The sequence below is a fragment of the Micropterus salmoides genome, unplaced genomic scaffold (assembly GCF_014851395.1).
Source record: "Micropterus salmoides isolate LMB-PRFRI ecotype aquatic unplaced genomic scaffold, ASM1485139v1 Ms_hic_scaffold_974, whole genome shotgun sequence".
In the NCBI taxonomy this organism is placed as follows: domain Eukaryota; kingdom Metazoa; phylum Chordata; class Actinopteri; order Centrarchiformes; family Centrarchidae; genus Micropterus; species Micropterus salmoides.
The window spans coordinates 2,039-18,611 of NW_024044764.1; the positions used below are offsets into that span (position 1 = coordinate 2,039).

Genomic DNA, 16,573 nt, shown 5'->3' on the forward strand with positions numbered 1-16,573 from the left:
ATAAAAAAAAAGTCAAATTCATGACAAAGAATGTCAAAATTTGGAGATAAAAATTCATAATTATTAGGGCAAAAGTTAAAATGAAAAACGTCAAATTTATTAGAAAGTGTTGGGGAGATAATAATTCATAATCATAATTATAAGATGAAAAGATACAAACTCATAATTATGAAAATAAGTCAAAATTTGGAGATAAAACGTCAAAATTTGGAGATAAAAGTCATAATTATTAGGTCAAAAGTTTAAATGAAAAAAGTCAAAGATATGAGAAAGAATGTCAACATTATGAGACAAAGTTAGTATTGGGAAAGATAAAGTCAAAATTGGGAGATAAGAAGTTGAATTAAAAGTCAAATTTATGAGAAAGAATGTCAAAATAATGAAATAAAAGTCAAAGTCATAATTATGAGGGGGGGAAGTCAAAATTATGTGAATAAAAGTCATAATTATGAGATAAAAGTCATATTATGAGGGCAAAAGTTGAAATGAATGTGACATGTCAAATTTCTGAGATGTTGGGGAAGTTAAGTCAAATTAGTTTGATAGTCATAATTATAAGATAAAATGAAAATAAGTCAAAATTAGGAGGGGGGGAGTCATAATTATGCAAATAAAAGTCGAGCTGAAATAAAAAAAAGTCAAATTCATGACAAAGAATGTCAAAATTAGGAGATAAAAATTCATAATTATTAGGGCAAAAGTTGAAATGAAAAACGTCAAATTTATTAGAAAGCGTTGGGGAGATAGTCATAATTATAAGATGAAAAGATACAAACTCATAATTATGAAAATAAGTCAAAATTAGGAGATAAAAATTCATAATTATTAGGTCAAAAGTTTAAATGAAAAAGTCAAAGATATGAGAAAGAATGTCAACATTATGAGACAAAGTTAGTATTGGGAGAGATAAAGTCATAATTGGGAGATAAAAAGTTGAATTAAAAGTCAAATTTATGAGAAAGAATGTCAAAATAATGAAATAAAAGTCATAATTAGGAAGGGTGTCATACTTATGCAAATAAAAGTCGAGCTGAAACAAAAAAAAGTCAAATTCATGACAAAGAATGTCAAAATTATGAAAATAAGTCAAAATTTGGAGATAAAAATTCATAATTATTAGGGGGGAAGTTAAGTCAATTATGAATAAAAGTCATAATTATGATATAAAAAGTTATGAAATTTATGAGAAAGAATGTCAAAATTAGGAGATAAAAAGTCATATTATGAGGGCAAAAGTTGAAATGAAAAATGTCAAATTTCTGAGATGTTGGGGAAGTTAAGTCAAATTAGTTTGATAGTCATAATTATAAGATAAAATGAAAATAAGTCAAAATTAGGAGGGGGTTAGTCATAATTATGCAAATAAAAGTCGAGCTGAAACAAAAAAAAGTCAAATTCATGACAAAGAATGTCAAAATTATGAAAATAAGTCAAAATTTGGAGATAAAAATTCATAATTATTAGGGGGGAAGTTAAGTCAATTATGAATAAAAGTCATAATTATGATATAAAAAGTTATGAAATTTATGAGAAAGAATGTCAAAATTAGGAGATAAAAAGTCATATTATGAGGGCAAAAGTTGAAATGAAAAATGTCAAATTTCTGAGATGTTGGGGAAGTTAAGTCAAATTAGTTTGATAGTCATAATTATAAGATAAAATGAAAATAAGTCAAAATTAGGAGGGGGTTAGTCATAATTATGCAAATAAAAGTCGAGCTGAAATAAAAAAAAAGTCAAATTCATGACAAAGAATGTCAAAATTTGGAGATAAAATTCATAATTATTAGGGCAAAAGTTAAAATGAAAAACGTCAAATTTATTAGAAAGTGTTGGGGAGATAATAATTCATAATCATAATTATAAGATGAAAAGATACAAACTCATAATTATGAAAATAAGTCAAAATTTGGAGATAAAACGTCAAAATTTGGAGATAAAAGTCATAATTATTAGGTCAAAAGTTTAAATGAAAAAAGTCAAAGATATGAGAAAGAATGTCAACATTATGAGACAAAGTTAGTATTGGGAAAGATAAAGTCAAAATTGGGAGATAAGAAGTTGAATTAAAAGTCAAATTTATGAGAAAGAATGTCAAAATAATGAAATAAAAGTCAAAGTCATAATTATGAGGGGGGGAAGTCAAAATTATGTGAATAAAAGTCATAATTATGAGATAAAAAGTCATATTATGAGGGCAAAAGTTGAAATGAATGTGACATGTCAAATTTCTGAGATGTTGGGGAAGTTAAGTCAAATTAGTTTGATAGTCATAATTATAAGATAAAATGAAAATAAGTCAAAATTAGGAGGGGGGAGTCATAATTATGCAAATAAAAGTCGAGCTGAAATAAAAAAAAGTCAAATTCATGACAAAGAATGTCAAAATTAGGAGATAAAAATTCATAATTATTAGGGCAAAAGTTGAAATGAAAAACGTCAAATTTATTAGAAAGCGTTGGGGAGATAGTCATAATTATAAGATGAAAAGATACAAACTCATAATTATGAAAATAAGTCAAAATTAGGAGATAAAAATTCATAATTATTAGGTCAAAAGTTTAAATGAAAAAAGTCAAAGATATGAGAAAGAATGTCAACATTATGAGACAAAGTTAGTATTGGGAGAGATAAAGTCAAAATTGAGAGATAAAAAGTTGAATTAAAAGTCAAATTTATGAGAAAGAACGTCAAAATAATGAAATAAAAGTCAAAATTAGGAGATACAAAGTCATAATTATGAGGGGGGAAAGTCATAATTATGAGATAAAAAGTTATGAAATTTATGAGAAAGAATGACAAAATTAGGAGATAAAAAGTCATATTATGAGGTCAAAAGTTGAAATGAAAAATGTCAAATTTCTGAGATGTTGGGGAAGATAAGTCAAATTAGTTTGATAGTCATAATTATAAGAGAAAATGAAAATAAGTCAAAATTAGGAGGATAAAATCTAATTTAGGAGATAAAATTTCATAATTTTGACTTAACATGAGCATTTTTTATTATCCTGCCTAAAAACATTTACTGGTGGAAATGGGTTTCCATACATGTGTGCACAGTTACGGTGAAAGAATATCCTGGTGTTTATTAAAATATTAAAGTACGAGAAGGAAAATAGTTGAAACAGAGTTAATGAACCTTGAATAAAACACACCTGTGAGCGTGAGCAGGTGGTTGAGGCTGCAGGTGAGTCAGGTGAAGCAGCTCTAAGTCCTGCTAAGAGGATCTGTCTGCACACACACACAGTAAGCTGAGCTTTGCGTGCTGAGGATCAGTTGTGAGTCTGATGTGGTCGATGTGTTGAACAGAGGGATGATGGGAGCTGACCGCGACTCGTTTGAGACGAATCCCCGAAGACACGACTGACCTCTGAACCCGAGCGACACATTGAACAAGGTACAGACGCGCTCTGCTCTGCGTGTGTTCACCTGTAGACCGGCAGTGTGTGTTTTGTCTTAACGTGTGTGTAACCCTGTTTGATGGGTGTGTGTCAGGTGTCATGGACGCCGCGGATCCGTCTCCTCTGCAGCATTTCGTTGTGGCGAAGCGTTCGATCACCTCTATCTTTGATCAGCTGCTGGACTTTGTGAAGGACGGTTCCGCCTTCGTGGACGGTGAGACACACACACACAGGCTCAGGTGTGCCGGTGGTTTCTCAGGTGTGGGTCAGTCTGCGTGAGCTAAAGTTATTTTATCTAATCCCAAGTGAGATATAAACATAACGTGACTGGTGGAGTTCGCTGTGGCTCAGGAGGCGCAGCGGTTGTCCTGTAAGCAGAAGGTTGGTGGTTCAATCCCTGAGTCCTCCGGTCTGCCAATGTCAAAGCCATAATATGTCAAAGCGTCCTTGAGCAGGAAACAGAACTCCAAACTGCTCTTAAAAGCCGACTTTGCTGATTTATATTGTCTTTAAACTGACAAACACCACATGTGTAATTCAGGAAAATTCGTTGACTGTTCAAAATAAGGTCCACCGGAAGAGGAGGGGCTCTCTATAAAGCTGTTGATGAGTCGGGGGAGGAGGGGCTCACTATAAAGCTGTTGATGAGTCGGGGGGGAGGGGGGGCTCACTACATAGATAGACCAAAGTCATCACCACCACTTTGTACCGGACACACACCCGAAACCTTTCATTCACATCGACCACTAGGGGGCGCTACAAATGCAAGAAATGGGCGGGGCATAACACAAATTAGACTATAGGTGCGTTCAGGATGCCGGCGGCTGACTTTCGCCTTGATAGTCTAGCATGAGCTACAGATGACTGCAGGGGCGGGGAATAAAAACGGCGCCGTCAAGTCGGACACAGTCTACCTGCGTGAGCTTACTGTGAGATCAGTGACTGATCAGGCAACAGTGTGGTTCCAGCTTGGTGCAGTCGGGGAAACTAACTGTGGCCGCCGGACTTGGCGCCTGCAGCCGCCTTTCTCCCGCGAGGTTTTAATGTCGTCGTTGTCGTTTAATGACGTTTTGCAGCACCGCCAATGCATGCATCACGTTAAGTCAGCGCTGCACACCTAATGGATCATAAATTAGTTCTCCAGTCATCAGAAAACTCGTTTCAAAACAAATTTTGAACAACATGTCTGAAAGTATTTTGAAATCGCTGTGCTGTGGAAAGGTTTGAACCCGTGAGTCGCCACTTGCTGGCACATTTATTAGTTTGATTCTGATGAACCGCCAGAGGTCAAACAGAGACCAGAGATCGGGCTATGCTAGCTCATCGATTGAGTTTAACTTCTTTCACAAAGGACAGAAGAACATGTGTGATGACATGAACAGAATCTAGAAGAAACAGTTTAATGAAATCAAGCTGTGATTTTCTGTAACAGCAACTCTGGAAACTTTGATCATCGTCGGATATTTTCAGCCACGATAACGGTATTTTGTTTGTTGTGATGTCAGAGGCGTGGCGGGGCGACGAGCTGGGTCAGGTGGCCGTCGAGGAGCAGAGTCTGGAGATGCAGAGTTGTGCCACCAAACTGTCGACCATCAGAGAAGTCCTGCTCAGGAGGCACATGAAGGTGGCGTTCTTCGGCAGGTAAAAGTACAGGAAGGGGTCAGGTGATAAGTGGTTGCTATGGGAGAGGCGGTAACCACGCTTCATATCCACACGGCGATAACATCCGTTCATATTACTGTAAATCAATATCACAACGTTAGTGTCGTACTTTTCTGTAATATCACGTCACAGTGAAACAAGTTACAGAAAGCATCAAAACTGAAACAGAGCGGTTCGCGTTTCACACTGAGCGCTTCAGTTCGAGAATAAAAGAAGAACTAGTCAGATAGACAGTAAAACAGCAAGTAGCACAAACGACCTGAACTGTCAAAGAACAGCAGGGGAAAGTCACAGAAGTTTGTTGTCTGCTGACCTGAGATCAGTTTTTCTGCTGAGTCGTGCTGCTGAGACAAACTGTCAGATAAACTTATCTCTGATTTACAAACTGCTGCGGCTTCCTGCTTCGGCTGAAACACATTCGGAGTATTAACGGCCGAGATGTGATGAGCAAGAAGCTGAGGGCGTGCTGGATGATGTAATAACTGCTGGATGATGTAATAACTGCTGGATGATGTAATAACTGCTGGATGATGTAATAACTCATCAGGAAGTGAGTTTCCCTGTAAACTAATTTACATGTTTTTAATAATTCAGCCCACAATTCAGTTTGTTTTTAACTTACTTGACTTTGTGTATTTCTTTAGGAAATATTCTCACTTGCTGAGAATAAGTCTAAATAGTTTATAATAATAGAAGGAATAAAACATGAATGCTGTGAGTCCAAGTTTGAACTGGGGTAGTGGTGCACTACAGCCTCTTGTGGCCGAAAGGAGTATTACAACAATAAACTCTTGATCCTTTTTTTAGTTAGTTTTAGACTTAGAAGAAACAAATGAGAATAAACAAAGTTAGTAAAATCAAACTGAAATGTGGCCTGAATTATTAACAAACAGGTAAAAACACAGGAGATAAAACTATTAAAAACAGACACCAGAATATTTTTTCTCATTTGGCTCTCAGGGCTTCCGTAGCGTTTCTAAAGCTACGCAGTGCTGAGACAGTAAACAATGTCCATTAAACAGGAGCAGCTCAACAAATATAATATGATGTTTTGAAAAGTAAAAAGAATCAAGAAGTTGTTTAGTTTCTTGAGGAAAGCACAGCAGCTTCTCCGATTCAACTTTAAAATTAAACTCTGAAGTTCATGCTTTGTGTTGTAAATAGTTTCAAATTACAACAACAAAATAATCCCGACTAAGGTTCACTTACTGGCTTTTTCTGGAGCTTTTTTGTACAGACTTCAACTTAACTTCAGTTGTAACTTTAATTTCAATTTGAGCTTCAATTTAAGTTCAGTTTTAACTTCAACTAAAAAATTGTCAGTTTAATTTCAATCTTAACTTGAATTTTAGCTTTAATTTCAGTTATGACTTTAATTTTAACTTCAATTTCACCCTCAAGGTTCACTCACAGTGGCTTAAATTAATTAAGCACTTATTACTTACAATTTTGAGTTGAGTGAATTTATTTAATGGCTGCAGTTACTCGTTATTGAATTGCTACAGATTTTAGAATCTGCTCCACTGCAGCCTTTGAATGCCGTTCACACAGGAAGTCGTAATAAAACACCAATTTAATAAATGACAGCTGCTGTGCAATAACTGATGGCGGTTAATGTGTCTGATTCAGGACCAGTAACGGGAAGAGCACCGTGATAAATGCAATGCTGAGAGACCGAGTGTTGCCCAGCGGCATCGGTCACACCACCAACTGCTTCCTGAGAGTTGAAGGGACCGACGGAGACGAGGCTTACCTCACCACCGAGGCGACCAATGAGAGGAGGAGCGTCACCGTACGACAAACGGCCTTTAAAGGAACAGTCGGACATGTCGGTGAACCCTGACTTAGAAACGGATCTGAGGGTTTACTGAGATGTCGGACTGTTTTTATTCTGGTGATGTTCTGTCTGAATCAGCTGACCTACTGATAACTCCTCCACATTTTTCCTCCTCCTCAGACGGTGAACCAACTGGCACATGCTCTCCACATGGATCCGACTCTGGACTCTGGCAGTCTGGTTAAAGTCTTCTGGCCTAAAAGCCGCTGCGCTCTGCTGAGAGACGACCTGGTGCTGATGGACAGGTAACACGCTAGAACGCCTAGTGCTGTTCACTTCACATCACCGCTCAGGATTTACTGATCGCTGTCAGGCCTGCATCTGTGTTTAGATTCTGCACGAGACTGCCTGTATCCGTGACGACGGCTGTCTCACTTCACTCGTCACTGACTCACTAGCTGCTTTCAATTTTAGCTTTCGTGAGTGGATAAGAAACATGGCTTTGGTGTGAAAGACACAGGTTTAATTCCCACTGAGACACATCCATCAACATGTCCCTGAGCAAGACAATCAACCTGAGTTGCTTTACTTCACTTTAAATTTACTTAAATTTAAAATTTTAGCTTCAGTTTAGCATTAATTTTAGATGAAATTCTTGAATTTTAGCTTTGATTTTATCTTAAATTCTTCAGCTTTAGTTTTAATTTTTTTACTTAAATTCCAGCTTAAATTCTTGAATTTTAGATTCAGTTTTTAATTAATTTTAGCTTCAATTATTACTTAAATTTTAGCTTCAATTCTTCAGTTTTAACTTATATTTTAGCTTCAAATCCTATTTTAATTTTAGCTTCAATTTTTGCTTCAATTTCAAATTTAGCTTTAGTTTTAGAATTCTTCAATTTTAGCTTCAATTTTAGCTCAAATTTTTCCTTCATTTCTAGCTTCAATTCTTCAATTTTAACTCAAATTTTTCCTTCATTTCTAGCTTCAATTCTTCAATTTTAACTCAAATTTTTCCTTCATTTCTAGCTTCAATTCTTCAATTTTAACTTTGACTTTAGCTTAAATTTTTCAACTTTTGCTTATAGTTGTCTATGAAGATTCTCAGTCGTCCAGATCATAGTTATCCAACAAAGGTTAAAATCAAGGGCAACTGGACTTGGTTGAAGATACTGGAAGACGTTTCGTCCCTCATCCAAAAGGACTTTAGACAGAGAAGATGGATGGTTTGAAAGAGGTGTTAAGGAAGCATCTACACCAGGGTGGAGAAGCCGTCATTGAACAGGGGAGGGGGTCTACGCCACCACTTATCCCCCACTTACAATGCTGTCCTTTCATCACTTCCCAGGAAACTCAACAAACGTAACCTATTGGCCTCAGGTGAAGATACCAACGATGGTCGTTCAGTCTCGGCCACAGGTAGTCTTAACGACTGTAACGACTGTCGTCACAGCAACAAGGAACACTAACGAACCAGCGGTATCGATGACCCGGGCCAACGACCCCACTGAGGTTAAATAGCTGAGTTTCCCTGCCAGTCAGTCAGAACTGAAGAAGTCCTTTGGATGAGGGACGAAACGTCTTCCAGTATCTTCAACCAAGTCCAGCTGCCCTGGACTTTAACCTTCGTTGGATAACTTTAGCTTATAGTTTTGCTTCAATTTTAGGTTCCACTCTTCAATTTTAGCTTTCATTTTTTTCTTCAGTTCTAGCTTTAATTCTTAAAATTTAGCTTAAATTTTATCTTAAATTCTTCAATTTTACCTTATATTTTTGCTTCACTTTAAATTTTTACTTAAATTTTAGCTTCAAATTCAATTTAAACTTTAATTTTAGCTTCAGTTAAAATTTTTGAATTTTTAACTTTCATTATAGCTTCAATTTCAGCTTCAGTGTGCCTCACTGTGGGACATTTTCTGCTCCTCGACCTCTGACCTTTAACCTCTGACCTCTGCTCTGTAGCCCTGGCACTGATGTCACTCTGGAGTTGGACAGCTGGATCGATAAGTTCTGTCTGGACGCTGACGTTTTTGTTCTGGTGGGAAACGCTGAGTCGACGCTTATGAACACCGTGAGGGAACACCTGAAGATCTCATACATCATAGATTATAGATCATAATGACTTCAGTCAGTGTGTGTGTGACATATTTATTATACAAGTCTTTTATTATATCATGTATTATATTTTTCTGTCTGCAGGAGAAACTGTTCTTCCACAAAGTCAGTGAGAGAATCTCCAAACCGAATATCTTCATCCTTCACAACAGATGGGACGCTTCAGTGAGCGAACCTGAATACATTGAGGAGGTGGGTGTGTGACCAACCCAGCCTCAGTCTAAACTCAAACTTTCCAGCAGCTGCTTTTATTGTGAAGCTGGTGCACAAACGTAAGAGTTGTCCTTTCAAACGCTGGCTTTGTCACCACGACAACAGAAAATCCTTGGATTGTTTGATAACTAAATAACTAAACTTGTGTATATTTATATATAATTGGTTTGATAAACAAAAGAACAACAAACAACTTCTTTCATTAGAAATGTTTTTTTGTTTTTTAATTTATATCACATACATTGTTATGCAGATAATTTATTTTCAGTCACATGTGAGAAAACATTCGGGCCGAGGTCAAACTGACGATTGTTCATTCTTTCATCGTGTCTTCGTAACGACTGAGATGTGAGGGAAACATGGATGCAGTTCAGGAAGTTGGGATGTCCTCTCTGTGTCCTCACTCTGCTGTCCAGGTGAGGAAGCAGCACACGGACCGCTGTGTGAGTTTCCTGGCTGAGGAGCTGAAGGTAGTCGGGATGGACGAGGCGCCCGGGAGAATCTTCTTCGTCTCGGCCAAAGAGGTTTTGAGCTCCAGGATGCAGCGAGCGCAGGGCATGCCTGAGACAGGTGAGCCAGGTGAGCCAGGTGGGGGACATCAGGAGGAGAAGCCTCCTTTCATCACACAGACTGTTGATGTTTGTGTCTATCAGGTTCAACACAGACTTCTCAAAGTGTCCAGAGAATTTTACACTGAGCTGTTATTATTATTCTTTATTCTGCGCGTTCTTCACCATAAGGCTATTCTGAAATTATTTCTTTCTTTAAATGTGTATTTAGTATATTACAATTACAAAGTTTTATAATAGAATTGATCTCATTGTGCTTTTCACACAGAGCAGGTCTGCCCTTTGTAAGGCATACGACAACATGGAGTTATAATACAGTCATTATGATTGTCAGAAAGTTATGATGTCACTCAGCGGAAATAAATATTTTCTGAGATGCACGTTATTGTTTTCACCCAGTCTGTGTTTCTGAATACACAGTCACTAAAGAGCTGAAACCAGGAGTCAATTACGCAAAAATGAGTTGGCAACAGTTCAGTCAGTTATTGTTTAAGTCATTTGTGCAGTGTACAACAGGATTCTCTGTTTCTCTCTTATATTTTAGTAACCTAAATCTCTTGTTGCTCAGACATTACATGTACATTTATTCATTTAGCTGACGCTTACAATTACAAAGCGACTTAAAATGCTCGCTCAGTCTCGCTCAGGGACACATTGGTGGATGTCTCACAGTGGGAATTGAACCCAAGTCTCCCACACCAAAGGAAGGCATCTTATCTTTACGCCATCACCACCCCCACCAGACACTTAAGTTAAATTGAAAAATTTAAGATAAAAATTAAGTTAAAAGTGAAACTAAAATTGAAGAATTTAAGCTAAAATCAAAGCTAAAATGGAAGAATTAAGGCTAGAATTTAAGCCAAAATTGATTTAAAATTGAGTCCAAATTTTGAAAGATTCATCTGAAATTTAAGCTAAATATCAGAATCAGCTTTATTTGCCAGGTATGTGTTCACATACGAGGAATTTGACTCTGGACTGTACATTGCTCACAATGTGCTTACTCATACAATAATACAATAACACAATAATACAGTAATTAAATCAAACACAGGCTGTACTACAGAGAACACATAAATACACACTATAAACTAAACAGACAGATTGAGACAATAGTGCAGTGAGCAGACTGCAAAGGATTGTTGTTGTTGTTATTATGTCGGAGGTGGATGTGATATACAGGTGCACATACAAGCATACATGTATACATGTACCTTAAGCCAGAATTTAAGCTAAAATCAAAGCTATAATTGAAGAATTTAAGCTTTAAAATTTAAGCTAAAATTTATAAAAATCTAAGATAAAATTGAGTAAAATTAAGTCTGAAATTGAAGAATTTATGCTAAATTAAAATTGAAGTATGTAAATGATTTCTTTCTTTAAATGTGTAAAATTTAGCTACAATTAAAGCAAAATTTGGAGAATTTAAGCTAAAATTGAAGTAAAAATCTAAGCCACAATTTAAGAATTTAAACTAAAATTAAAGCTAAATTTGGAGAATTTACGTTAAAATTTAAGTAAAAATCAAAGCTAAAATTGAATTTCATGGATAATTCAGGTATTTTTAAATCTGGGCCCTATTTGCACATTTGGTGTCAAAATGTGTTGGAGGTACCTGCTGACTCAGACCTGTGTCTTCCTGTAGGTGGCGCTCTGGCTGAAGGTTTCCATGAGAGACTGAGAGAGTTCCAGATGTTTGAGAGGACGTTTGAGGTACCACAAAACTCAGTGTATATACTATGTAAACGCAGTATTTCAGTTGGGCAGAAACACTGATGATTAAACTGAGCCTGAGACATGTGACCCCTGGTGACCTTTGACCCTGCAGGAGTTCATCTCTCAGTCTGCAGTGAAGACGAAGTTTGAACAGCACACAGTGAGAGCGTGGCAGATAACCGAGGCCATCAAAGGTCTGATGGACGCCATCAACATCGCCTCCGCCGACAGGAAGTCAGGAACTCAAACTCACGCACTTCCTCTTTAACAAAAGGAGCAACTAATGTCCACAGAGTCGTTTCTCTAGAGTCACAGAGAGTCTCTGACTTTGACCTTTGACAGGATCTGCTGCCTGGAGGAGCGTGAGGACCAGAGGGACCGGCTGGACTTTGTTCGGGGACAAATTAACCGTCTGACCAACAACGTCAGAGAGACGATCAAGACTCTGGCGGATGAGGTCGCTGCCAAGGTGCAAAATCATGTTCACACATCAGCCGAAACACGTTTAGCTTTTACAGCGTATTCATTATATATTATGTACATCAAGCAGCTTTTCTCGCAGATCTATCACTAAACACCAGTGTAAAATGTTCTTTATAGCCACAGTTAGGGTCCAGCAGGACTGTGTCTCTGGTGTTCATGTTGTTGTGTGGATGGTTCGTCGTCAGGTGGCGGCGGCGCTGTCCGATCAGATCTGTTCTCTTCCTATTCTGGTGGACGAGTTCAGAGCCGATTTCAACCCGACAAAAGAAACTCTGGAGCTCTACAAAACTGTGAGTGCTGCAGCAACACTACTGTCACTGGCACATACAGTCAACCTCTGCTACAAGGTTCAAAGTTAACGCTGCCTTTTCAGTCCGGCACATGTTTAGCCTAGCTTAGCACAAAGACCGGAGGTGGTAGGAACCTGCGTGAGTAGCTCTGTCCGACAGAGAGGCTTTCTCTAAACGCAGTTCCTTTAAACTCTCTTTGACTCTGCGACCTCACTGTACCTGAACACACCTGCCTGAAGCTTATCTCTCACACACACAGTCACACTCGATCTAAATGTTGCTTCAGAGGAACTGACGACACAGTAAGCTGCTTTACTTCCAATCCAGTTTACAGCACAAACATGCAGGGTGTGTTTTGATTCTTTGCCTCTCAGACAGGCTGTCCTGACCCTCTGATTGGTGGAGCAGAAAAGTACTGTGACAGTATAGTTCAGACATGGGACATTGTTTTTGGGGGACAGATAATTAAGTCTATGTTTTGACTGACAGTGTGTGTGTTTTCTTACAGTTTACATTATTAACTAAATATTATGTTTATTAGTTCCAGTATGTTACAAAAGTGGAAAACTCTTTGTCACCCGGGTTGTTTTTAAATGTGCTATATAACAGTGACCCTTGAGATCAGGGACAAAACAACACTTGATCATTTTCAAAAAAACATGTATACATCTTTGTTAAATGAGGCTTTGCTCATGTTTTAGAACAACCTCCCAGTTTTACATTTTTGTCAAATGACATGTTTGCAGGATCAGAACTAGATTTTTGTCAACACCATCAGAAACATAGAAACGTCAAAAACATTATTTTGAATGACCTTATCACAGATATTTTTACTCTTAACTGTTTCTTGGTTCTCTTCATTGTATACACATGTTTTTAAATGAATCGTATCTCCTTTTAAAAGTTAGATTTGTCATTGTTTAATAATTACGGTTTAAGTTCTATGTATTAACCAATATAACATTTAATCTCCAATATGAACAGAGATACTTAGAAGTGTTCAAATTACAAATTCACTTTGAAAATGCAACAATGTCATAGAGAAATATTCTCGATGGAACAAAATATATCATCTTTTTTTTAAAAACAACATAAACTCCATCTGACGGTGTTGACACAAAACTGACGGTGGTGACAAACTTGTAAGAAACAGAAAAATATTTCATTCAAAATTATCATTAAACTCTTACAAATATTGTAACATTATAAGATACGAACAAAATACATAATATAACCAATCTTTTTTTGGATTAACATCTCAAAGGAGTACAAGGACTAGACAATAGTCCATGAACATAACTCCACTGTAAAGTCCAACCTCTTCAAATATATGCGGCTTATACACAAACTACAAACCTCATCTCCAGAAACGTTGGGATATTTTCCAAAAAGCCTGTGAATAAAGTGGCTACAACAACGTGGCTTCGTACACACAGATTGCGTGTTTTTTAAAGGCCTGCCGCCAGTTCAGATCTGTCTCCTATTGAAAATATATGGCGCATCACTAAGAGGAGAATCAGACAATAACGACCACAAACTGTTGAGCAGCTATCAAGCAGGAAATAACAAACATTCCAATTATAAAACTGGCACAATTAGTATCTTCACTTGCCAAACGATTAGTTGTTATTCGAGGAAAGGTGAGGTAACCCAAAGGTAAACAAGCCTCTGGCTCAACATTTATTTCACTAAACTTTGTTTATATTTACAATTTACAGTTACATTGATCAGTAAAACTATTGAAAATCTTTTCTTTGTACTTCTGTCAGTTAAATAAAGGGTCATGTAAATTAAATCCCAATTTATTATTTATTTTTATTGTAAAATATTTATATACACCATATATACTATATACTTTTCTGATGGATTAGCATAAGCAACACATTATGACATATTGAGTACTTGAGAGGCTTTGAAAATGAGATTCAATTCAAAACATAAAGCTATTTTGTGGCAATAGCTTGAAATTCAACACATAAAACTGAATTACAGTAATATCAAATGTTCAGGAGGTAAATATATACTAAAATAATGCACTTCACTGGCATTTGTCAACACCGTCGGACACAAATCCTGACGGAGTTGACAAAATAGCATATTTCCCCTCAGAACACATGTGCTCATCACAGGAGCCATCTTGTTTATCATGAGTTGCTTGTGACCTCTATAATCTACATAGATTAAGAATTTATGGCAGAAAACATGATACAAATCTTGCATTACATTAATTATGGTGTTGACACACTACGGTTGTGACATGCAAGGTATCAACAAGTAGGAATGAAATATATAGAATCTAAACAACTTACCGGAGCTGGAGTGGTCTCCTAGCATTAGAAAGAACAAGGAAGTGACAAAGAGTTTTAGCAGCCTTCAATTTTATTTAAAAAAATGTCTGACAGTGTTGACAAAAATCTAGGACACAAGTTGAATCTTCTAAAAAGTACATTAAAATCTATTTCAGATTGTAACTTTTGATACCTATTAAAATATTTACTGAACTACTAACAAATAGTAAGTATAATGTTTAATTTTGCATTACTTTTAGTTCTTTTTAAGCTATTGTAATGTAATGACACCTGCTTCCAGACAAGGATTTTTACAGGCACTCGTCACATATTATATAATTTATAATAAAAAAATATATAAAACAATATGAAATAAAATTGTCCTGTTAGTTTTCTAGTTAAATTTATGAATAATATTATGTAAATGTTTTACCCAAACTGGTGGACATGTTTTGTCCCAGATCTCAAGAATCACTGATAAATAAACTTGAACTTGAAAAGACAAAAGAAAATAGCCATCTTCATCATAATGCGTTATTTGCGGTGGAGGATGAAGTACACAAATCCTTTACTTGAGTAAAAGTACCCTCATCTAAAATTTAAATTTCTAACAAGTCAAAGTACAAAAGTATCTGCTTTTAAAAATACTTCATAAATTTTCAAAAGTACTATTAGTATGGTTATGTTTATCACGGGTTGCTGACTTGACAAACAAAATTAAAAAATTATTATCAAAATAGTTGCCAATTAAATTTCGGTCAATCAACTAATGGTTTCAGGTGTAGAATTAAAGCAGGAATTGAAGTCAAAATTTAAGAATTTGAGCTAGAATTAAAGTAGAAAAATTAAGCTAAAACTGATGCTAAAATTGAAGAATTTGAAGCTAAAATTGAGTAATTTCAGCAAAAAAAATCTAAACTATTATAAATCTTACTTTGTAAAGTAACTAAAGCAGTCAGATAAATGTAGTGAAGTAAAAAGTACAAAATCTTCCTCTGAGATGTGTAGAAATATATTTGTACTTCAGTACTTGAGTAAATGTACTTAGTTACTGTCCACCACTGGTTATTTGTTAGTTTGATATAAATCTTCTGAAGTCAGACATGAAGCTGATAAAGACGTCTCTGTTTGTCCTCTTCAGAAGCTGCTGCAGCACGTGGATGAGAGGATGGTCGGCTGTTTGGCGCATCGCTGCTCTGTCAGCGTCCTCAGAGACGTCAGAGACGCACAGAGACAGATGATCGGTACAACGTCTCCCTTTGTTTACACATTTCATCGTCATGAAAAGGCAGCGTGACGGCTGTGTGTCTCCTCTGTCCTCAGATAGCGTCCGTCCTCTGCTGTCTCTGTCCGTCCAGGAGCAGCTCTCTGCTCCCTCCTCATCCTTCGAGTTGACCTATGACCTCGGCCTTGCCACCCTCTGTGCAGATTTCCATGAAAACATCAACTTCCAGTTTTCTCTGGGCTGGACCGCCCTCGTCACCCGCTTCATCGGCACCACCAAGGCCAAGCGAGCACTGAGCAGCTCCGACCCACGACTGCAGGTTTGTACCGTGCTGGAAACCTTCCTTGTTTAAAACATTCACACAATGAAAACACATCAACATCGTTTCTCTCTGCAGGAAAGATCCAGCTTTAAGGAGGAGATGGTGGTTTCCATAGCGACAGGTCTGGTCTCCGTCACCTCCCGGGCGTCGATGACCGTGCTGGTGGTCGGGGGAGTGGTACGTCCCGCAGGCATTTCATTATTGATTCATCTGTTTATCGTTTCTGTTGATGTATTTTGTGAAGGACACCTTTGAACGTTAAATTCAAATAAATCCAAATTAATCGTGAAATCAATTTATTGGCCAGGTGTCGATGTCTCAGGCGTGTTGGTGTCTCAGGCGTGTTGGTGTCTGAGGCGTGTTGGTGTCTGAGGCGTGTTGGTGTCTGAGGCGTGTTGGTGTCTGAGGCGTGTTGGTGTCTGTGACGTGTTGGTGTCTGAGGCGTGTTGGTGTCTGAGGCGTGTTGGTGTCTGTGACGTGTTGGTGTCTGAGGCGTGTTGGTGTCTGAGGCGT

At 37.2% G+C, this 16,573-nt stretch overlaps 1 protein-coding gene across 1 annotated transcript; it reads left to right on the forward strand.

The window, feature by feature from the left end:
- Positions 1 to 3,107: 3,107 nt before the first annotated feature.
- LOC119896374 (mitofusin-1-like) lies at positions 3,108 to 16,237 on the forward strand (the record flags this gene model as incomplete). Its single annotated transcript, XM_038709808.1, has 15 exons — positions 3,108 to 3,396; positions 3,495 to 3,614; positions 4,906 to 5,041; positions 6,692 to 6,854; positions 7,020 to 7,144; positions 8,802 to 8,910; positions 9,039 to 9,146; positions 9,584 to 9,737; positions 11,382 to 11,449; positions 11,565 to 11,686; positions 11,795 to 11,921; positions 12,121 to 12,225; positions 15,655 to 15,757; positions 15,837 to 16,057; positions 16,136 to 16,237. Coding segments are annotated over exons 2-15 (1,758 nt in total), but the record flags the coding sequence as incomplete, so codon positions are not given.
- Between the last annotated feature and the right edge of the window lie 336 nt (positions 16,238 to 16,573).